The 22,322-nt window shown below is 46.5% G+C and overlaps 1 protein-coding gene across 1 annotated transcript; it reads right to left on the bottom strand.

Moving 5' to 3' along the window:
• Window positions 1-6,553: 6,553 nt before the first annotated feature.
• On the bottom strand, window positions 6,554-19,945 carry LOC101046741 (beta-microseminoprotein J1-like). Its single transcript, XM_003929998.4, has 4 exons — window positions 19,913-19,945; window positions 11,792-11,897; window positions 10,778-10,883; window positions 6,554-6,788 (listed from the first exon to the last, which is right to left on the bottom strand). Exons 1-4 carry the CDS (start codon window positions 19,913-19,915, stop codon window positions 6,659-6,661), a joined length of 345 nt encoding a protein of 114 aa, XP_003930047.1. The 5' UTR covers window positions 19,916-19,945; the 3' UTR covers window positions 6,554-6,658.
• Window positions 19,946-22,322: the final 2,377 nt, after the last annotated feature.

Here is a 22,322-nt window from a genome sequence, read left to right as displayed (position 1 = left end):
GAAGGTATTAGCCCCAAAACAACAGCCAAGGAAATTAGAGTCCAGAGATGTTTGCTTTCCCTTTAGAAACATCTTAACATCTTGGCCGGGCACGGTGGCTCACGCCTATAATCCCAGCACTTTGGGAGGCGGAGGCGGGTGGATCACGAGGTCAAGAGATCAAGAGATCAAGACCACCCTGGTCAACATGGTGAAACCCCGTCTCTACTAAAAATACAAAAAATTAGCTGGGCATGGTGGCACGTGCCTGTAATCCCAGCTACTCAGGAGGCTGAAGCAGGAGAATTGCCTGAACCCAGGAGGCGGAGGTTGCGGTGAGCCGAGATCGTGCCATTGTACTCCAGCCTGGGTAACAAGAGCGAAACTCCGTCTCAAAAAAAAAAAAAGAAGAAGAAGAAACATCTTAACACCTTAAAACCCATCCTTGAGTTTGTCACTCAGAAACCTGGACCCCCACCAAATGGATTTGCTGGCCTGCAGACCTCAGATAGAGGGAGCTGAGGGCTTCACTCAGACCACCTTCCTATGTTCTAAATGTCTTCTGGAGGGACCTTAAAGCCACACCCATGAGCTAAATTGAAGACTCTTTTCTGCTAACCCCAAATTTTTAGACAAGGATTCGCCTCCTGAATCAATTAAAAATCAAACACTCTCTAAATCCATCTGTACGTAACCTGTAAGCCCCTGCTTCAAGATAGCTTGCCTTTTTGAGCCAAACCTATGTGTACCCTCCATGTACTGATTTACAATTTTGTCTAACTTCTGCTTTCCTGAAAATTTACACCTGCCTTTAAAAACCCTTACCTGCATGAAAGGAAACTGTCTTCTTCCTCCACCCACCCACCCATCCAAATCACTAAGCTATAGGGAAAATTCAAGCTGGGAACTGCTTAGGACTAACCTGCCCCCATTCTATGTGAAATCATCCCTCTGTTCCCAGAGATAAAGGCTGATCTGCTTGCTTCCTTTGGAAAGGCTAATCAGAAACTCAAAAGAATGCAAACATTTGTCTCTTACCTATCTGTGATCTGGAAGCCCCCTGCCCACTTCAAGTTGTCCCGCCTTTCCAGACCTAACCAACGTTCAGTTTACATATGTTGGTTGATGGCTCCTGTCTCCCCAAAAGGTATAAAACCAAGCTGTCCTCTGACCACCTTGGGCACTTCTTCAGAAACTCCTGAGGGTGTGTCATGGGCGAATGTCCTCAACCTTGGCAAAATAAACTTTTTTTTTTTTTTTAAAAAAGATGGGGTTTCTTCATGATGGCCAGGCTGGTCTTGAACACCTGACCTCAGGTGATCCACCCACCTTGGCCTCCCAAAGTGCTAGGATTACAGGCGTGAGCCACCTCACCTCGGCTGGCAAAATAAGCTTTCTAAATTAACTGACATCTGTTTCAAATTTTCAGGGTTCACACCTGCCAGCCATCAGGGAGGTCAGGATTTGAGCTGAGCTGCCTGGTCCCACTTGCTTCTGTGAATAAACACCTTCCTTTCTAGTGCTGCAACCTCGGTGTGGATATCTGAACTTAACTGCACTGGGCAAGCAGACCCCAATTCAGTTATATAATAGGCCTATTGACCCAAAAGCCAGTGCTCTCTTTACAGCTGGGGCTGCCTCCCTCACACACCTGCCCAAAGGGCCGGCAGCAACTGCACTCAGGTGAAGAGATCTAAGCACCTTTGAGCCCTGGAGTAGCAGGTGGGGCTGCCACCAGCATGGGGCCTTTCTGCAGGGGATCCCACAGCCTTCTCCTTCCCATTCCTCCTCCCTTGACAATGTGTTCAGACCCCTTCCCCACCTTTACAACAAGAAATTCCAATAGATGTTAACAAGCCTAGTGATTTAGTACAGCTTCAGGAGCCAGAGCCTTCAAAGTACCGGCCCCAAAGTCTCCCCCAGAACAGAGATAAGGACAAGTTTAATAAGTACCCTCTATTTCCCAGGCCTGTTCTTTTTCTGTTGAGTAACTATTTGCAGTAAAAGTTAAGTAAGTTCCTGTTTTCCCACCGGTAATGTATACCGAAGGTCATTAAGTCTTGCCTAAGTTGCAACAGCGGTCACCACTTAATAAACTATCTTTGTCCTGCCTCTGTAAGCTCCTTTCCCGCCTTGCAAGTTTGGGGCCACTGAATGCCTAACCCCCTTCAGTCACCTGCAGAAAGTCAAGCCCTGTCTATGTTCAGGGCTCAGCCCTGGGATGCTAATCCGCTGAGCCGGTGACCACCTTAGTAAAATCCTCCTGTTTGGTCCATGGGTCTCTCCTGTCCCTCAGTTCCCACAACATCCTAAGTAAATATGCTTTCTCCCATTTTTCTTCAAATGCATACCACTGCCCGTATGTTTCTCTTTATCGCAATTTTGACAAAGACATATGGATAAAAAATACATTTTTAGGCCAGGTGTGGTGGCTCATACCTGTAATCCCAGCACTTTGGGAGACCCAGGTAGAGGGATTGCTTGAAAACATAGTAAGAATTTATCTCTACAAAATAAAAAAATAGCCAAATTGGAGGCTGAGGCGGGTGGAAAAACCTGAGGTCAGGAGTTAGCAACCAGCCTGGGGAGGCTGGGATGGTGAGGGCGGCAGGCTTGGCCACAGAGGGAACCGTCGGGGCTGGGGCCAGCGTCCCTGCTGCCCTCAGGCTCAGCCTGTCTCCTGGGTTTTTTCGCTGCAGATGAACCGGATGACCCCCGCGGGCGTGAGAGGCGGGCCCGGGGACGCGAGGGCGGCAGGGGTGACGCTCGGCCTGCGCGGGAGGACGGGGCGGCGACTGCCCCTGCACCCGGGCCGCCGGGTTGCCCGCCCTCTTAGGAGCACAGGCCCCTCATAGCCCCGGAGAATGCCAGCCTGGCAGCCCCCCGGCCGCCGGGGAGAGGGGCGGACGCGGCCCGCGGCCCAGACGCGGCGTTCCCTTCCTTGGGCTTTCTGGCAGGGCCGCTCAGCTCCATGCAGAGGGGAGATCCGTTTCCGCCACGTGGAGGGATTGCTCGGGCACTAGGGAGGCGATTCTTGTTGGGGTGGGAGACAGGTCAGTATGTGGGTATCCTTTAGTGAGATTCTTCATGTCGGGGGCCCCAGGAAGCTCCCTTAGAGCTGTAATTCCAGAGTCCTAAACGAACAGGATTTTTGAATAAGAGTGGTGGCTGGTTATCTAACCCGTGCTCTGTGATATTTGTAGACTGACAACCAAAGAGAACTTTTAAAAAGAGACAGAGTTTTGCCCTCTCACCCAGGCTGGGGTGCAGGTGGCTCGATCTTAGCTCACTGCATCCTCGGGGGCTCAGGTGATCCTCCTACCTCAGACGCCTGAGTAGCTGGGACTACAGGCGGGGTCCACCGCACCTGATTTATTTAATTTTAGTAGAGATGGGGGTCTTGCTATGTTGTCCAGACTGATCTCCAGCTCCTGGCCTCAAGCGATCACCCACCTCAGCCTCTCAAAGTGCTGGGATTACAGGGTGAGCCACCATACCGTTAGCTCACTGCCACTCTTTTGATGAGCTTTGTAAGTGACTTTCAATGTCCCTTGGTTTTAGCAGTTGTCAAAAGGAGCATTTCGGCTGGATGCGGCGGCCAACGCCATCAGCCTGACAGTCTGGCGAGATCTCTGCTGTGGTCCGCCCGAAGCCCTTGACTACCCTGTAGAAGGTGCAGAGCTCAGGGGCACACTCCCTCCCGCCCTTGCACAGTGTCCTTTCGCCCTCCGTGAATAAATCAAATTAAATGAAGCGAAAATTTTTTTTTTTTTTAAGGCGAATTCTGTGCGGACCATCCCAAGTGATTCAGATGTACTCACAAAGTAGGGATTATTTAGCTTGAACGTTTAGATACAAAAGAGAATATCATAAGACGCAAAAGGCCATATTATGCATGATTACACCTTTGCCACATTTTTTTCCTAAAGATTGAGTAAATATGCCCGCTGCGGGGGTTTACGCCGGTAATCCCAGCAATTTGGGAGGCCGAGGCGAGTGGATCACGAGGTCAGGAGAGCTAGAATATCCTGGGTAACATGGTGAAACCCGACTATACTAAAAATACAAAATACTAGCTGGGCGTGGTGCCGCGTGCCTGTAGTCCCAGCTACTCAGGAGGCTGAGGCAGGGGAATAGCCTGAACCTGGGAGGCGGAGGTTCCAGTGAGTTGAGATCTCGGCGCTGCACTCCAGTCTGGGAGGCAGAACGAGATTCCATCTCAAAAAAAAAAAAAAAAAAAAAAAAAAAAAAAAAAGCTTGAGTAAATTAATAGTCAGAGCCAAGATGCTTTTTTTCTTTTTTCTTTGATAGAGGATCTGGCCGTGTTGCTCAGGCTGGAGAGCAGTGGCGCAATTTCAGCTCGTGGAAACCTCTGTCTCCTGGGTTCAAGTGATTCTCCTGCCTCAACCGGCTGAGTAGCTGGGATTACATACAGACGTGTGCCATGATACCAGGTTATAACATTTTTTCTGTGGAGACAGGATCCTGCTGTGTTGCCCAGACTGCTCTCAAACTGGGCACAAGCAATCCTCTCACCTTACCTGGGATTACAAGCCTGAGTCACCACATCCAGCCTACAGCCCAGATTATAACTCACATTATTTACTTGTGACTAGATGTTAAAATAGTACTTCTTTCTGTCTCAGTTTCGACAGAGGTCCTCCATACACGGTTGGCAACTGCTTCCCCACCTTCCCCAGCAAAGGAGAAGATCGTAGCAGGGTTTTATGGATCCCGCCCAGGAGGGACTCCTACAAGGGGCAAGGCAACCTCATTACAAAACAACAGGAGAGTAGGTTCTGATGCAGAGGCTAAGACAACAATCATAGGCTGTGAGTGGAAGGGGAGCTGTGGAAAGAGAGTCCCACAAAAGTCCCAGAGGAAGTCAGCCTAGAACATGACCTCAGGCAGAAGGAGCCCTTAACTCTCCTGTCCCCCATTCCCTCTCAGTTCAGATGCAGCCCCTGGAAGGAGACTTCATATAACTCAAAATGTAACTCAGACCACCCTTTTAAATTATCTGAAGCTGACCAAAAAAGCTAAGGGACCTGTCTAGATTGCTCAACTGGCCCACATAGCATGTTTAAACAGATGGGGGACAGGGGAAAATAAAGCTGTTTATCAGTTGCCCACTGACTGTTCAACAGATGACTGTTTGCCCATTTCTGATCTGTCACGTACACACAGATGACTCCAAGCCCCAGGAGAGCAGGGTTCTCTCCTGAGATCTCTCTGGTTCACTGCTGTATCCCCAGGTCCAGAGCACTGCCTGGCCCAGGTGCTCAGTACAGACCTGTTGAGTGAACAAATGTTCTCTATCACAGAAACGGTCAAAAGAGAATAGACATTGTCATTGTTTTAAGGCATTAAGTTTTGGGTGCTCTGTGTATAGCAGGAGATAAACTGATGCTGAGGCCTTGCTCCCAGGCCACTCTCCATCAGCAAGGCAGAGCCCCTGGCCTTGAATTCCCCTCGGGCTGCATGCGGCCTTGGGGGCACTTGTTCAGGCTGTCATGTTCTAACCTGCTTTCACCTCAGGCAAACACAAGGAATGTGAGGGACACATCATAGAAGACACTTCCTGATGTAGAGGAAGGAGGGATAAGCAAGAACACCTTAAAGAAAAGGGATCTAATTTCAGCTTGAAGACACGCATTTTTTTTAATGTTTACCAGCCAGCATGACATGGGCAGCAGAGTTTAGACATCACAAACAGCAAGAGTGGCAGCGGTCCCCCAAGTAAGGTATGCACAATGACCTATTACACAGGTTAGGAAAAATAGAACTTTTATTTAAATGTATTTTGCTTTTGTTTGTTTTGTTTGGGTTTAGATTTTTTCTTTTTTTTTTTTTTTTTTTTTTTTTTTTTTTTGTCGTTGTCTCACTCTGTCACCCAGGCTGGAGTGCAGTGGTGTGATCTTAACTTACTTCAAGCTCCCCTTCCCGAGTTCAAGTGATTCTCCTGCCTCAGCCCCCAGAGTAGCTGGGACCACAGGTGCCTGCCACTATGCCTGGCATTTATGGTTTTTTTTTGGTTTTTTTTTTTTGTTTTTTTTTTTTGAGACGGTTACCCAGGCTGTAGTGCAATGGCGAGATCTCGGCTCACCGCCACCTCCGACTCCTGGGTTCAGGCAATTCTCCTGCCTCAGCCTCCTGAGTAGCTGGGATTACAGGCACACGCCACCATGCCCAGCTAATCTGTTGTATTTTTAGTAAAGATGGGGTTTCACCATGTTGACCAGGGTGGTCTCAATGTCTTGACCTCGTGATCCACTCATCTCGGCCTCCCAAAGTGCTGGGATTACAGGCTTGAGCCACCGAGTCCGGCTGCATTTATGTATTTTTAGGGAAGACAGGGTTTCAACATTTTGGCCAGGCTGGTCTCAAACTCCTGACTTCAAGTGATCAGCCCACCTCAGCCTCCCAGAGTGCTGGGATTATAGGCATGAGCCGCTGTGCTCAGCCATTCATATGTATTTTTGTCTCCCTTTTTAAATGTTTTGTATGCTTTACAATGTGTACTAAATTAATGCATACTTAGGTTATAAATTAAAAGTACACACATATTCAAGTGTTTGCTCAAAAATCTTTTACTGATAGGCAGGGATACACCATCATAGACTATTAGAGGCCAGAGAATGAGGCCTGGCCTGGGAGCCCTGTGCCTACAAGACGCACATTACAATACACATCCACTGACATCACAGGTCTTATTTGGGTCCTTCTTCTCCACCACAATTAACTTGCATTCCTCCTTGTTGAAGATTTTCCGGCACTTGTGTATGTCATAACCCACAGGTGTAGAAACACTGTCATTGAGACAAAACTGGAGCCTGTTAGAGGAGAAAGGACCCCCAGCATCCCAGCTCTCTCCAGGAAGCCACTCACGCTGCAGCTAGCTGGGGTGCCTTCACCAACTTAAGGGCACCCTTTGGGTGGCAGCTCCAGAGTGTGGCCTCCGGGAACATGGACCAATCTGTACCATAGAGTCACACAGCCCACCCCTACATTCCAACCTGCAGGCACAGAAGGTCAGCGGTGGGTGCTGACAGCCAAAGAGCAAGTCTGGCTACTCTGGAGCTAGGCAGCTTGTTCCAAGCTGGCTCTGCCCAAATGTGGAAAGGGAACAGTTGTCCCAGCCCTGGCTTGGAGGCCTGTTAGCAAAGGAGCTCTCTCAACCAACCAGATTAAAGAGTCACTCAGACCAGTGTCATGGAGCCCTGGGAGAAGCTGATAAAAGTCAGACACCACCTCTAATTGAGCTGTAGTACATACAAATATTTTGAAGAGTTCTGATGAGATCAGATGGTACGAATGCTAGAATTTTTTTAATGTATTTATTTATTTTTAATTTTTTGAAATAGAGTCTCACTCTGTCACCCAGGCTGGAGTGCAGTGGTGCGATGTCAGCTCACTGCAGCCTCCATCTCCCAGGTTTAAGTGATTCTTCTGCTTCAGCCTCCTGAGTAGCTGCGATTACAGGTGCGAGTCACTACACCCGGGTAATTTTTATATTTTTAGTTGAGATGGGGGTCTCACCATGTTGGCCACGATGGTGTCAGTCTCTTGACCTCATGATCCGCCCACCTTGGCCTCCCGAGTGCTGGTATTACAGGTGTGAGCCACCATGCCTAGCCCAATGCTAGAACATTAAGTGGAAAAATCAATCCACAGAATTGTGATACAAAATTTGATAGCTACTATGTGCAAGAAAAGAAATGTAGAAAGGAGACATACAGAAATCGTGATAGGGCCAGGCATGGTGGCTCACGCCTGTAATCCCAGCACACTGGGAGGCCGAGGCGGGTGGATCACGAGGTCAAGAGATCAAGACCATCCTGGTCAACATGGTGAAACCCCGTCTCTACTAAAAACACAAAAAATTGGCTGGGCATGGTGGCGCGTGCCTGTAATCCCAGCTACTCAGGAGGCTGAGGCAGGAGAATTGCCTGAACCCAGGAGGCGGAGGTGGTGGTGAGCCAAGATCATGCCATTGCTCTCCAGCCTGGGTAACAAGAGTGAAACTCTGCCTCAAAAAAAAAAAAAAAAAAGAAGAAAGAAAGAAAGAAAGAAATCATGATAGAGGCCCAGCATGGTGGCACATACATGTAATCCCAGCTACTCCAGAGGCTGAGGTGAGAGGACAGCTTGGGCCCAGGAGTTTGAGACCAGCCCAGGCAACATACTGAGAGACTGTCTCAATTCTCTAGTAAAAATAAATAAATAAATATGATAGAATATTAACTGTTATTACCTTTAAGCAGTCAGGATCATGAGTAGGTTTTTCTTTTTTCTCCTATACTCTCTAATGGTTCTATAATTCATATGTTTTACTTAGAAAATTGGGGAAAATGTCATTGAAATCCTTTCATGTTTAAAGGTGATTGTTGGCTGGTAGGAATGCAAAATGGTGCCGCTGCTGTGGAAAACAGCTTGGCAGCTCTTCAGTAAGGTCAACAAAAAATTACCATATGACCCAGCAAGCTACTCCTAGGCATATCCCAAAAGAATTCAAAGCAGAGACTCAACGTTATATGCCAATGTTTGTGTATTGACAATGTTCAGAACAACATTACTTACTTTAGCCAACAGGTGGAAGCAACTCAAGTGTTCATCAACAAATAAATGGATAAGCAAAATGTGGTCTAGCCATGCCATGGAATATTATTCCGGCAGAAACAGGAATGGAGTACGGATAGATGCTACGACATAAATGAACGTTGACAACATGCTGAGTGAAATAAGCCAGACACAAAAAGACAAACACAGTGTGATTCTATTTATATGAAGTATCTAGACTAGGCAAATTCATAGAGACAGAAAGTAGATTTGAGGTTACCAAGGGTTTTGTGGGATGGAGACTCTGAGTTACTGTTTACTGGATATAGTTTCAGGTTGGAGTCATTAAAAAGTTTTGGAAATAGTGTTTATGGTTGCATAATACTGTGACTGTATTTAATGCAACTGAATTCTATGTTTTAAAATGGTTAAACTGGCACATTTTATGTAGTATACATATTACCACAATTAATAAAAGTTAAAAATAAAGTGGTATTTGTTGAAGAGATACAATTCTTTCTTTTCTTTTCTTTTCTTTTTTCTTTCAGATGGAGTTTCGCTTTTGCTGCCCAGGCTGAAGTGCCATGGTGCGATCTGGGTTCACTGCAGTCTCCACCTCCCGGGTTCAAGTGATTCTCCTGTCTCAGCTTCCTGAGTAGCTGGGATTACAGGCATGTGCCACCATACCCAGCTAACTTTGTATTTTTAGTAGAGACAGGGTTTCTCCATGTTGATCAGGCAGGTCTGGAATCCTGACCTCAGGTGATCCACCCACCTCAGACTCCCAAAGTGCTGGGATTGCAGGCGTGAGTCACCATGCTTGGCCAAAGAGTTACAACTCTTTTGGTTCGTGGTAGGAAGTGAAATGGTGAATCTCTGCTGCCCATGTGCAAATATAAGTTGATAGGGCAAAGGGCATATTACTGGATGCTTATTTCAGTTCAAACCAGACTTAGCTCTGTAGGTGAAGCAGCAGAGAGAGGGGGAGGAGAAACTGTCAACATCAGCTGTTCAGCTATCCAGACCCAGCGGTCGGGTGGCCTTGGCCTTTTGTGTCCCACTCCCTTTTCCTCACCCAAGTCAGGGAGCCAACCCTGGGCTGGGCCCGGGCGGCGTGGAGGCCAGGACATCTCCCACGCCCTGCCGGGGAGCCTCTGCCTGGGCCCCCAGCCTCAGGCTCCACTGCCACCGAGCACCTTGAGATCTGGGCAGTGTCCTGTAGAGGATGCAGTGGGTCCAAAAACTTCTTCCAGAAAAAGCTTTATCAAAGTCTGTATATTTCCATGGAGGAGAAAAAAGTTCATGAGAAAAACAAACTTGGTAGGAAGTGAGGCAATTCCAGGGAAGAAGGGGTGGTTCATTTCCCCCTTGTGGAGCGCTGTGCTAAGTGGAATACGCAACATGGCAGGAGAAAGGAAAGGGCACCTTGAAACCTGACCAGGTGTCAGTTACTGCCCCAGGCTCACAGGACACAGAATTGGCACAGAGAAGGCTTTAAGTGTTTGTTGGGTTAAACAATGTATATGCAGAATCTCATTTAATTCTCAGAGCCACCTGATTACCCCTGATTATACTGTGAGGAAACAGAGGCTCAGAGACATTCAGAAACTTACTCAGGCTCACACAGCTAGTATACAAGGGAATGGAGATTCAGACTCAAGTTACTCTGACTCCAATATCGAGGTTCTTCCCTATTCCCTGCAAGGAGCGACCTGGCCCTTTTCCGCACCAGGCCCACAAGAATCCAAGCCTACAGTGGAAAATCCTAGGAGAGGTCAGGGATGCCAAATCTGGGTGACATGGATGCTTTAGCCACAAGGGAGCTGTGCTCCTATGTTAGGGAGGGACCAGTCACCAATACTTCACCTGGCTGGGATACAATCACACTCCACCAGAGTGACATCAACACTTGTTATGATGACAATGTCAAATCTCTGGAGCCACAAAATCAAGGCCCAGCTGTAATACCCAGTGACCCAGCTAATGCGATGCCTGGGAAAGCCTCCTCTGAGCAGCTAGACAACTCCCAGTCCAATATTCCTCTTGTTCCAGTAGGCATCTAGCATGGGTCCTGCTCAATAAATGTGGCTGGAACTCTCCAGACAGTTCAAGTAGGACTCAGGTGTTTTGATCTAAGTCAAGAGCTTGCTTCTCCACTCAGTGTCCTCATAAGACTCTCAAGGCACCTGTTAAAATTCAGATTCCTAGCCCTTCCCCAACAGATTCTGATCAGACTTACAGAGAGCAACATGATATTTCTTTCTCTCGGCAAGCACATATGTCACAGTTGTCAGTCCGCCACCTCGAGTTTATTGGGTGTTTGTTTCCTTTAAGATCCGTGCATTCTAAAACCATACATACGACGTCATCAGCGCAAGTCATACAATGAGAATAAGGCCTTTCATGATACTGAGTCCAGCCCCTGCTATCTGTACCCTTCCCAGAGAGGGAGAAGCTCATTGCTTATAAAGATATCGAAGAATGGTGTTCTTGGATTTATCCATGGCTAACGCCAGTACTGTTCAATTCATGCTACTGATAAAGTTTTCTTACAGAAAGCTTACATCCTTCTGAGTTTTATTGCAGAACCGGTATTTCAAGAAAAATAAGGCCTTTTTCTTGAATGAGTTAGCCATAGGACCCTAGGGGTACTTGGGACCAAGGTTTCTCCCGCTGGATTCTCTCTCAATCAATATCTCACTTCGACACTTCCCTTTGCTTTGCATCGGTGGTTTTCAACCCTGGGTGCACATGTGAAACATCTTGGGTACTTGAGAAACACCTCATATGTCTCAGCCCTACCCTAGAACAATGAAATCTATCTCTGGGTGTAGGTCCCAGGACACCGTATTCTTACAAGGCCTTCCAGGTGAGGCCAGATACAGTGGCTCGTGTCTATAATCCCAACACTTTGGGAGGCTGAGGCGAGTGAATCACCCGACGTCAGGAGTTCGAAACCAGCCTGGCCAACATGGCAAAGCCCTATCTTTACCAAAAATACAAAAATTAGCTCGGCATGATGGCAGGCACCTGCAGTCCCAGCTACTTGGGAGGCTGAGGTGGGAGAATCACTGGTTCCCGGGAGGAGAAGGTTGCAGTGAACCGAGATCTCGCCACTGACTCCACCTTGGGAGACAGGGTGAGACTGTCTCAAACAAACAGCAACAACAACAAACACGAAGATTTTCATCTGCAGACAGGTCCATCTACCAGGCTGCAATAAAATAATAAACATTGAAAAGTCAAGACTTACCCTTGGTTGACTCTCCTGGAACTATGTCATTCAGTATTAAATAGCATGATGCATTGCATAAAGTCACAAAGGTGGCAAAGATCACAAGTCTTCCCAGGAGAACGTTCTGTAATGTGAAGAAAGGTCAGGGTGAAGAATGAATTAATTCAGAGGATAATCCTTTACTGAGTGCTGTGTACCAGGACCTCTGCTGGGCTCTGGTGAGAGGTTATGAGGTGGAGCTCCTAACCGCGGGTGACTTAGTCAGGGAACAAGACCCGCACAAGTCACTAGCATGAACTACAGAAAGAGGCAAACAGGAGTCAACAGGCATAGGGCAGTAATGACATGTGGGCTGATTCACTGCAGAGGAAGTTCAGGAGACCTTTATAGATAAGGCAATCTTTAGCCTCTTTGCAGAATATATAAGAGTTAAAGGACAGAATCAGGAGTTTCATGAAAAGAATGAAATGTTAACAAAGATAGAGAAGAGAAGCAACAAACATATATAGCTGAAGGCTTATTGTCGTTAACTGGATTCATTGGAGATATGAGTGGAAAAATAGGTTGGGGCCATGCTGTGAACACAGACGGTGAGGCTAGGAAGTTCATTTCCCAGATCATAAAGGCATCTTTGATGGCTCCATGAACAAACCAGTTAATCTAGGCTGAAATTGTAGAACAAGGAAAAGTATCTAGTTGACCTTGTCATCTTTTTGAGATGAGCTAAAAAACAAACCTTAATATGTTAATTTCTGGGAACTTTTGATAGGGAAGATGGTGTTCAATGAAATATATAGGAGGCCATTGGTTTGGACTGAGCTCCTGCACCAGGCTGAATAGACAAAACCAAAACGCAGTTGCCCATGCTGAAGTTCTCTGCTACTAAGCCAGAACTAAGTTGCTTATTCAACCTTCTAAGAAATCAGGAGAGACTGAGAGGTAATAGCCAAATGCCCAACAGGCCAATTTTAGCTGACATGATAAGAAAGTCCCTTCTGCTTTAACGTTTATAAGCAAAGTCACTTCAAAAAGACCTATTCAGTTTCTGTTCTGTGTTTCTGCTTTCTCTGGCCCTTTTCTGTCTATAAAGACAAACCTCTCTGGTCAGCTCTTTAGAACACTTCATCTATTTTATGGAATGAGGTGTTGCCAGATTCTGGACTCACCAGTAAAAGTCAATCAAGGGCCAGGTGTGGTGGCCCATGCCTATAATCCTAGCACTTTGGGAGGCCTCGGCAAGTGGATTGCCTGAGCTCAGGAGTTTGAAACCACCCTGGGCAACATGGTGAAACCTGTTCTCTACTAAAATACCAAAAAATCAGTTGGGTATGGTGGCACATGTCTGTAATTCCAGCTACTCAGGAGGCTGAGTTGGGAGAATCGCTTGAGCCCCGGAGGCAGAGGTTGCAGTGAGCCAAGGTTGTGCCCCTGCACTCCAGCTTGGGTAATACTGTGAGACTCTGTCTAAAAAAAAAAAAGAAGTCAAGTAAGATCTTTAAACTAAATATGTTGTAATTTTGTCTTTTGACAATGGGAATTAAAGCATTTCTTCTGTAAGATTCCTAAAATTAATTATGAAGTGATGCTAGTTGAAGTAGATGTGGCTCATATAAGAATAGATGGATAGGGTGTGGGAGCCGTGGCTGATGCCTGTCATCCCAGGACTTTGGGAGGCTGAGGTGGGTGGATTACCCAAGGTCAGGAGTTTGAGACCAGCCTAACCAGTATGCAGAAACCTTGTCTCTACTAAAAATACAAAATTAGGCCGGCATGGTGTTGCATGCCTGTAATCCCAGATACTCAGGAGGCTGAGGCAAGAGAATTGCTTGAACCTGGGAGGTGGAGGTTGTGATGACTGACGAGATAGCACCATTGTACTTCAGCCTGGGCAACAAGAGCAAAACTCTATCTCAAAAAAAAAAAAAAAAAAAAAAAAGAAGAGAATAGAAAGATAGGGAGGGCAGAATGCTCACTCCTGTAATCTCAGCAATTTGAGAGGCTGAGGCAGGCAAATCACTTGAGCTCAAGAGTTCAAGACCAGCCTGGGCAACATGGTGAAACCCCATTGCTACCAAAAATACAAAAACCAAGGCTGGGCGTGGTGGCTCACACCTGTAATCCCAACACTTTGGGAGGCCAAGAGGGGCAGATCACCTGAGATTGGGAGTTTGAGACCAGCCTGAGCCTGACCAACATGGAGAAACCTGATCTCTACTAAAAACAAAATTAGCCAGGTGTGGTGGTGTATGCCTGTAATCCCAGCTACTCAGGAGGCTGAAACACTTGACCCCATGAGGTAGAGATTGTGGTGAGCCGAGATTGTGCCATTGCTCTCCAGCCTGGGCAACAAGAACAAAACACCGTGTCAAAAATAAATAAATAAATCATACAAAAATTAGGTGGGCATGGTGGTATGTTCTCTAATCTCAGCTACTTGGGAGGCTGAGATGGGAGAATCGCTTGAGCCCAGGGAGTTCAAGGCTGCTGAGAGCCAAGATAGCCCCACTGTACTCCAGCCTGAGTGACAGAGTGAAACCCTGTCTTTAAAAATGAAAAAGACAAACACAGAGATCAAAATAGAAAACCCAGAAAGTTCCAAAGGTAATTGGATACGTTGAAAAAGAAAAATTAGAAAAGCAGAAAATATAATTATATATAGAAGTCTACCATAAAATAAACATGGTCTTTGAGATCTGTGGAGAACAATTATTCAATAAATGATATTAGAACAAGTGATTAACTATTTGGGGAAGAAACAAAGTTAATTTTCTACTTGAGTCCCCATTAGTGAAATAAACTAAAGTGATTCAAGAGTTAAATTGTTACCATAGATCATAAAACAATCACAGCATACATACATAAATACTTATTCTAAGCATAAAAGAAAAACATATTTCAGAATATAAACCTAAGAACATAACTGAAATTAGAAAGAAATCAAATTTGCAGAACAATATTATTATATACCAATGGGAAAGGAAAAAGACCTTTTTTTTTTTTTTTTTTTTTTAGCTCCCTGCAACCTCTACCTCCCTGGTTCAAGCAATTCTCCTGCCGCAGCCTTCTGAGTACCTGGGACTACAGCTGTGTGCCACTACACCCTGCTAATTTTTTGTATTTTTAGAAGAGCTGGGGTTTCACCATGTTAGACAGGAAGGTCTTGATCTCCTGACCTTGTGATCCTCCCACTTTGGCTTCCCAAAGTGTTGGGATTACAGGCATTGGCCACCATGCCCAGCCTAAAAAACATTTTTTTTTTTTTTTTTTTTTTTTTTTTTTTAGACAGAGTTTCGCTCTTGTTGCCCAAGCTGGAGTGCAATGGTGCGATCTCACCTCACTGCAACCTCCACCTCCCAGGTTCAAATGCTTCTCCTGCCTCAGCCTCCCGACAAGCTGGGATTACAGGCATGAGCCACCATTACCAGCTATTTTGTATTTTTAGTAGAGACAAAGTTTTCAGGGTGGTCTTGATCTCCCCACCTCAGGTGATCCACCCAACTCAGGCTCCGAAAGTGCTGGAATTGCAGGAGTGAGCCACCACGCACAGCTGAAAAACATCTTAAACAGAAAAATGGCAAGAAAATAAAGTGGCATTTCACACACACACACACACACACACACACACACACACAGATGATTAATAAACACATGAAAAAGTTCAATTTACTAATAGCAAAAGAAATATAAATATGTAGGTGAAATAGAAACATAATGCGATGTCAAGAAAAAATCATTGAGTTTATAATGCCCAGAAGGAAATAGAGGCATCTATGTGAGGTGATATGCACAAGGATGACATACTCTGGGCCGGGTGCGGTGCCTCACGCCTGTAATCCCAACACTCTGGGAGACCAAGGCGGGAGGATCACCTGAGGTCAGGAGGTCAAGACCAGCATGACCAACATGATGAAACCCCATCTTAAAAAAAAAAAAAGAATGAATTACTTTAAACAACTGTTATGGAGAGCAATTTGCTACTATATATCCACATTCTTTTTTTTTTTTTTCTTTTTTTTTTATTGCATTTTAGGTTTTGGGGTACATGTGATGAACATGCAAGATTGTTGCATAGGTACACACATGGCAGTGTGCTTTGCTGCCTTCCGTCCCCTCACCTGTATCTGTCATTTCTCCCCATGCTATCTCTTCCCACCTCCCCACCCCCCGCCCCTCCCCCATTTCCCCCCAACAGACCCCAGTGTGTAGTGCTCCCCTCCCTGTGTCCATGTGTTCTCATTGTTCAACACCCGCCTATGAGCGAGAATATACGGTGTTTGATTTTCTGCTCTTGTGTCAGTTTGCTGAGAATGATGGTTTCCAGGTTCATCCATGTCCCTATAAAGGACGTGAACTCATCGTTTTTGATGGCTGCATAATATTCCATGGTGTATATGTACCACATTTTCCCTATCCAGTCTATCATCGTTGGGCATTTGGGTTGGTTCCAGGTCTTTGCTATTGTAAATTAATTCAACCATTGTGGAAGACAGTGTGGCGATTCCTCAAGGACCTAAAAATAGAAATCCCATTTGACCCAGCAATCCCATTACTGGGTATATATCCAAAGGATTATAAATCATTCTACTACAAGGACACGTGCACACGAATGTTCATTGCAGCACTGTTTATATCCACATTCTTAAAACCGTTTACAACATTTTATTTCACCTTTTCATCTCCAAGATGGACTCCTCCACAAGGATGCTCACTGCAGTGGAAAAAGTGGAAAGAAACGAAATGCCCAAGAACAGAGCTGGTGGAGAACAGTGACTCAGAAAAACACCTAACAAGCCAGCAAGGTAGAAGGTGAAGTCACCTGAGCAAATGATCACATGTCATTACATGAAGTGAAGCAGGCTATGAAATGTGTGATTCTCATGATGCAGAGAGAGATGCTCAGAACACACTGAAGGTTTTGTAACAAGTCATTTTTGATTGGTAGAATTATGACAATTTTCTTCTTTGGACTTTCCCTCTTATTTTCTAAATTTTCTACAGTAAAATGTATGGCATTTATAGCAAGCAAGCAAGCAAGCAAGCAAGCAAGCAAGCAAGAAAGAAAGAAAGAAAGAAAGAAAGAAATTCTTTAAAAACAACTCAAAACCTTAATATATTCAGTTCAAGCCAGGACTTGGAGTGGCACTTACTCTGTTTCATTCTTCTTTTGTATAACCTTCAGTTCAAAATCGTTGTGGAAACCTAAATGTTTTTCCCCAAAAAGGCCACCTTGTTGACAGTATTTGCACTCCTTTCATGCAGAAAGAGGGCTCCGGGGGGACTGAGTATCACTAGAATCTTGGAGATGTTGTTTCACTGAGTCACAAAGATGGAGAGTCAACAGGGACAAGCAAAAATCTTTTCCCATTCTCTTGGTTGCGGGTTCACTCTCCAATGATTGTTTCTTTTAGTACAGAAGCTCTGGGGTTTAATTAGGTCCCATTTGTCTATTTTAGCTTTTGTTGCCAATGCTTTTGGTATTTAAACCATGAAGTCCTTGCCTATGTCCTGAAGGGTTTTGCCTAGGTTATCCTCTAGGGTTTTTATGGTGTTAGGCCTTATGTTTAAGTCTTTAATCCATCTAGAGTTAATTTTAGTGTAAGGTGTCAGGAAGGGGTCCAGGAAACCTAAACTTTTTCCCCAAAAAAGCCAGCCTTGTTGACAGTATTTTCACTCTCTTCTTGTAGAAAGAGGGCTCTGGGGGGGCCTGAGGATCACTAGAATCTTGGAGATCCTGTTCACTGGGTCACAAAGCAGGAGAGTCAACAGGGACAAGCAGGGCTGCAGCCCAGGACAAGTGACATGTGCAAAATCCCCAAATCTCCCGCAGCTCTAGAGCAAAGGCACGAGATTGAACAACTGGGGATGGAGTCCAAACATGGTGACAGCAGACAGAAAATTATTTCATTAAGAGATTTCCGCCGGGCGCGGTGGCTCAAGCCTGTAATCCCAGCACTTTGGGAGGCCGAGGCGGGTGGATCACGAGGTCGAGAGATCGAGACCATCCTGGTCAACATGGTGAAACCCCGTCTCTACTAAAAATACAAAAAACTAGCTGGGCGTGGTGGCGCGTGCCTGTAATCCCAGCTACTTAGGAGGCTGAGACAGAAGAATTGCCTGAGCCCAGGAGGCGGAGGTTGCGGTGAGCTGAGATCGCGCCATTGCACTCCAGCCTGGGTAACAAGAGCGAAACTCCGTCTCAAAAAAAAAAAAAAAAAAAGAGATTTCCCACTTGACAGTATCTCAGAAATAGCCTGACACTGACTCTCTTTCTCTCTCTCTCTCTGAAGCTCAGTTTTCCTCCCCTGTAAAAAGAGGGGTTCTCCTCCTTGGGTAAGCATTAGAGTTACCCAGGGAGCAAATAGGAAACACACAATCTCAGGCTCATTGAAGAAAGAAAAAGCCAGTGCCTCCGTATCTTTACCCAGGTGAGAATCCAGGAACAATGCTCAACCCAGTGCTGCTTTAATGTGCATACAAATTCCTGGGAGGTTTTTGTTTGTTTTTTGAGATGGAGTCTTGTTCTGTCACCCAGACTAGAGTACAGTGGCGCAATCTTGGCTCACTGTAACCTCTGCCTCCCAGGTTTAAATGATTCCCCTGCCTCAGCCTCCCAAATTGCTGGGAATACAGGTGTGTACCACAATGCCTCCTTAATTTTTGTATTTTTAGTAGAGATGGAGTTTCATTATGTTGGCCAGGCTGGTCTCAAATTCCTGACCTCAAGTGATCTGCCCACCTCCACCTCCCAAAGTGCTGGGATTATGGGCATGAGCCACCGCGCCCGACCAGAGAGCTTATTCAATAACATGCAGATTCTGCTTCAGAAGGTCTACAGACTTACATGGAAGCTCCCAGGTGACACCCATGCTGCTGGTCTGAGGCCCACCCCTGAGTAGAGAGGCTCTAAAGTTCCTTTTCATTCTTGTCTTCTCTTCTGCCACCAGCATTCCCTCCCTTCGTGTCTTCCTTTCCTGCATTTCGTAACCATGAGCCCCTGATGTGTGCAGACACAGGAGTGTACACCACCATGCCAGCATGGGCTAGGGTTTTCTAGATGGTGCAGCTTCATGGTCAGCCTTGAGGTGAAGCAGACTGGCAGTGCTCTTAGAAGTTGTGTCTCTTGGGCCAGGCACGGTGGCTCATGCCTGTAATCCCAGCACTTTGGGAGGCCGAGGTGAGCAGATCACAAGGTCAAGAGATCGAGAGCATCCTGACCAACATGGTAAAACCCCGTCTCTATTAAAATTCAAAAATTAGCTGAGTGTGGTGGTGCATGCCTGTAGTCCCATCTGCTTCAGAGGCAGAGGCAGGAGAATTTATTGAACTGGGAGTGGGAGGTTGCAGTGAGCCAAGATTTCACCACTGCACTCCAGCCTGGAGACAGAGCAAGACTCTGTCTCAAAAAAAAAAAAAAAAAAAGAGTTGTGTCTCTTTAAGTAAATTACTGCTCCTGGAAGTGTCTTAACCCATGATCAAGAGTTGGGGGTCTGGACAGGCATAATTGCTCATACCTGTAATTCCAGAACTTTGAGAGACTTATGTGGGCGGATCACTTGAACCCAGCAGTTAGAGACCAGCAAAGAACATTTTAAGAAAGATTAAGTTTAACATGCAAGAAAAGTCTGCATGGGTTTCTATAAATTTTGAAGCAAAATTCATTCCTGCCTAGGCACAGTGGTTCCTAACTGAAATTCCAGCACTTTCGGAGGCCAAGGTAGGAAAATTACTTGAGCCCGGGAGGTCAAGAGCAGCCTGGGCAGCATAGTAAAATCCTGTCTCTACAAAAAATACAAAAATTTGCCAGGCACAGTGGCTCGCCTGTGGTCCCAATTATTCAGGAAGCTGAGTTGGGAGAATCACCTGAGCCCAGGAAGGTGGGGCCTTCAGTGAATAGGTCCTGGAAGGAAAAACAACTTGGATCATAGAGAACAGAACCAGTCCTAAACTCAAGAAGAATTTCCCAGGCTCCGGACTCTCATACTCTGCACATTGAATTGCAGGTAATAACAAAAGAGTCCTAACCAGGTCATATTTACCTTTCAATGCTGTGCAGTAGAAGCACACATCACAGCATATTCAATAAGGAATACATATTCTTTTTTGCTTTCCCAGCCTTTGTATATAAAACCAGTTACCTACCATTGTGACAAGCAGGACTTCTTACAGGCAGGTGCATCTAGGGAAAGTCGCATCAAACTTTTATACTGGAGAGGGCAACCACGCATTTGAGATCATTGGGAATGATAACAAGGTGAGAACACATTGTGTGTTTACAGAGGGTTGACTACCAACAGGAAAGTATGGTTTCAGATGATTTGAGTTACTAATCAATCAGATCTCCACCTTGGTTATGCGTTTACTTTGTCCCCACCCTGGTCTGCATTTGTTCGTGACCTAAAAAAGCGGGAGAGAACTCTTTGCTGAGCCTTTGCTCTGTGCTGGTGGGTTGCTAGCATATGACATGTGACATGTCCTTATTTAATTTCACACACAAAGAAACAGAGCCTCAGGGATGCCAGTCACAACAGCCAGGAGGTGAAGGTGGGCTTCCTGAAGGCAGAAGAATAGCCCACGAGGCACACCAGGCCTGTGTCTGTGGCCCAGTTGACACTGCCCTTAGGGTCTGGCATGAGAACAGAAAAGGGTCAAGCCATCCTGCAGGGCACAAGAGAGCAAGACCTACACACAGCTCAGGTTTCCCTGACAAGCTCAATCGCCGGACCTTTGTAGAGCCCTCCTTGAATCCGGAGTCTGCTCCCTGCTGCATCAAGCAAGCCTTCCTTCTCTTCCTTCCACCGCGGTCTCCTCCCAAACAACCGCCCCTGCCCTCGTCATGGCCAGGATGGCCTTGGGGAACAGCAACAAGCGGAACCTCCGAGCGTGCTGGAGGGACTGACTACTTTAGCCGTTTGCTCTGGCCACCACAACAGAACACCGCAACTGGGTGGCTTTGACTAAAAAAACATATTTGTTCACAGTTTTGGAGACTAGAAATGTGAGGTCGGGCCGTTGGGGAGGCTCGTTTTCCTCTGAGGCCTCTCTCCTTGGTTTGCAGAAGGCCAGGCTCTTGCTGCCTCTTACATGGCACGCACCCCTGGTGTCTCTGTGTGTCTGAATTTCCTCTTCTTAGAAGGACACTAGCTGCATTGGGTTAGCGCCCACTCCAACTATCTCATTTTACTTAAGTCCCCTCTTTAAAGGCCCTGTCACCATTACAGTCACATTCTGCGATACTGGAGCTGAGGGCTTAAACCTATGAATTTTAGGGGGATGCAGTTGAGCTGATAACACAATTTTATCCCAAAAAGTCTGCCCGCTCCCCACCACAACTTGCTACAGTTCCAGAAATTTGACCCTGACTTCCCTCTGCCCACAGATGAGAGTTCACGCTCCTAACCAGGGGGTCCTTGAAGCTCTGAACTGGCCACAGTGACCCTTTCCAGCACCATCCTCTACCCTCCTAAAATCAGCCCCACCACCTGTAACACAGCCTGGGGTCACTCTCCTGCTCCTGGAAGAGCTGTAGTGCTGTCTGGCTGCCTCCCCACTCACCACGGGGGCCACACACTTCTGCCTTCACCTGCATGAGACTGAAGTGGGCATCGACTCTAAGTTCCCGGAAATAGGGGCACATTCGTCATGCACTGTAGCCCCGTGGTTTCTTTAAAACTACAAGTTTCAAGAGCTTGCCTCAGTGTGAAATGGAAAGTTCTCCCTTACTTTGGGAGTGGCTAGGACTTGCCGCCCTCACTTCCTTGCCTGCAGGGCACAAGCATGAACCTCAGCTCCACAAACACTCTCATCTCAGCAAGGCCTCTTCACAGAGGGTTCAAGGACACTGGAATCACGCAGAATCTCCCTGGAATGATGGTGTGGAGGGTTCTGGCTCTCAGGGCAAGGGTGTCTGGAGTCCCGTGTGCAGTGTCAGTACACAGGGGCCGTGACTGTGACTGGCAGCAGGGTGGTCGTGCTGGAGCCAGGCAGCAGTGTGGTTTCAGTGCTCTACCTGACCTTGTGCCAACAAAGCCGGTGCCTCCGAGCCTTTAGCAGAGGCTCGAATTCTCTAATAAATCACTTTCCAGCTCAACCATCTAGAGCAAGTTCTATTGTTTGCAATAAGAACTCTGTGACCAAGACGGTGACTGTGACCTATTCCTGTCAGTGTCCCTCCCAGTGACTGGCAGGGTGCCTGGCACAGAACAGCTGCCAGAACAGGATTTCACTGGGTTATCTCAGCTATTCCCAAGGAAAAAATATCGTGGCATGACCAACCCATAGCATTGCCGAAATCTCCTGCTCCCAGGAGTTGAGAAAGGGATGCTGAGGACAGGTGTGGCCAGCAGCCCACAGGGAGGAAGGCAAAACTGAAATGAGCAGCGCTTCCCGGGGGTGACAGCCAGCGCTGACCAAACCCGCCTGATCGGTTTTCAGTGTTGATCCTACCTCAACTCCCATCCTTACAGATGGAACCAGCTTGTTTTTCCTTTAATTATTTCTTTTTCTTTTCATTTATTTTCATTTTGTTGAAAGAGGAAGTCTTGCTCTGCTG

Source organism: Saimiri boliviensis, chromosome 12 (assembly GCF_048565385.1).
Source record: "Saimiri boliviensis isolate mSaiBol1 chromosome 12, mSaiBol1.pri, whole genome shotgun sequence".
Classification (NCBI taxonomy): Eukaryota; Metazoa; Chordata; class Mammalia; order Primates; family Cebidae; genus Saimiri; species Saimiri boliviensis.
Note: the sequence above shows the minus strand (reverse complement) of the source record. Positions and strands in the feature narration are given on the sequence as shown.

Excerpts from the sequence above, each read along its gene's own strand:
- LOC101046741 (XM_003929998.4), bottom strand. Across the intron at positions 10,884-11,791 it reads TCCAGGAGAGTCAACCAAGG|AATGCACGGATCTTAAAGGA; the intron begins GTAAGTCTTGAC and ends GTATGGTTTTAG. Across the intron at positions 6,789-10,777 it reads GAAATATCATGTTGCTCTCT|TGTTTCTACACCTGTGGGTT; the intron begins GTAAGTCTGATC and ends TCTCAATGACAG.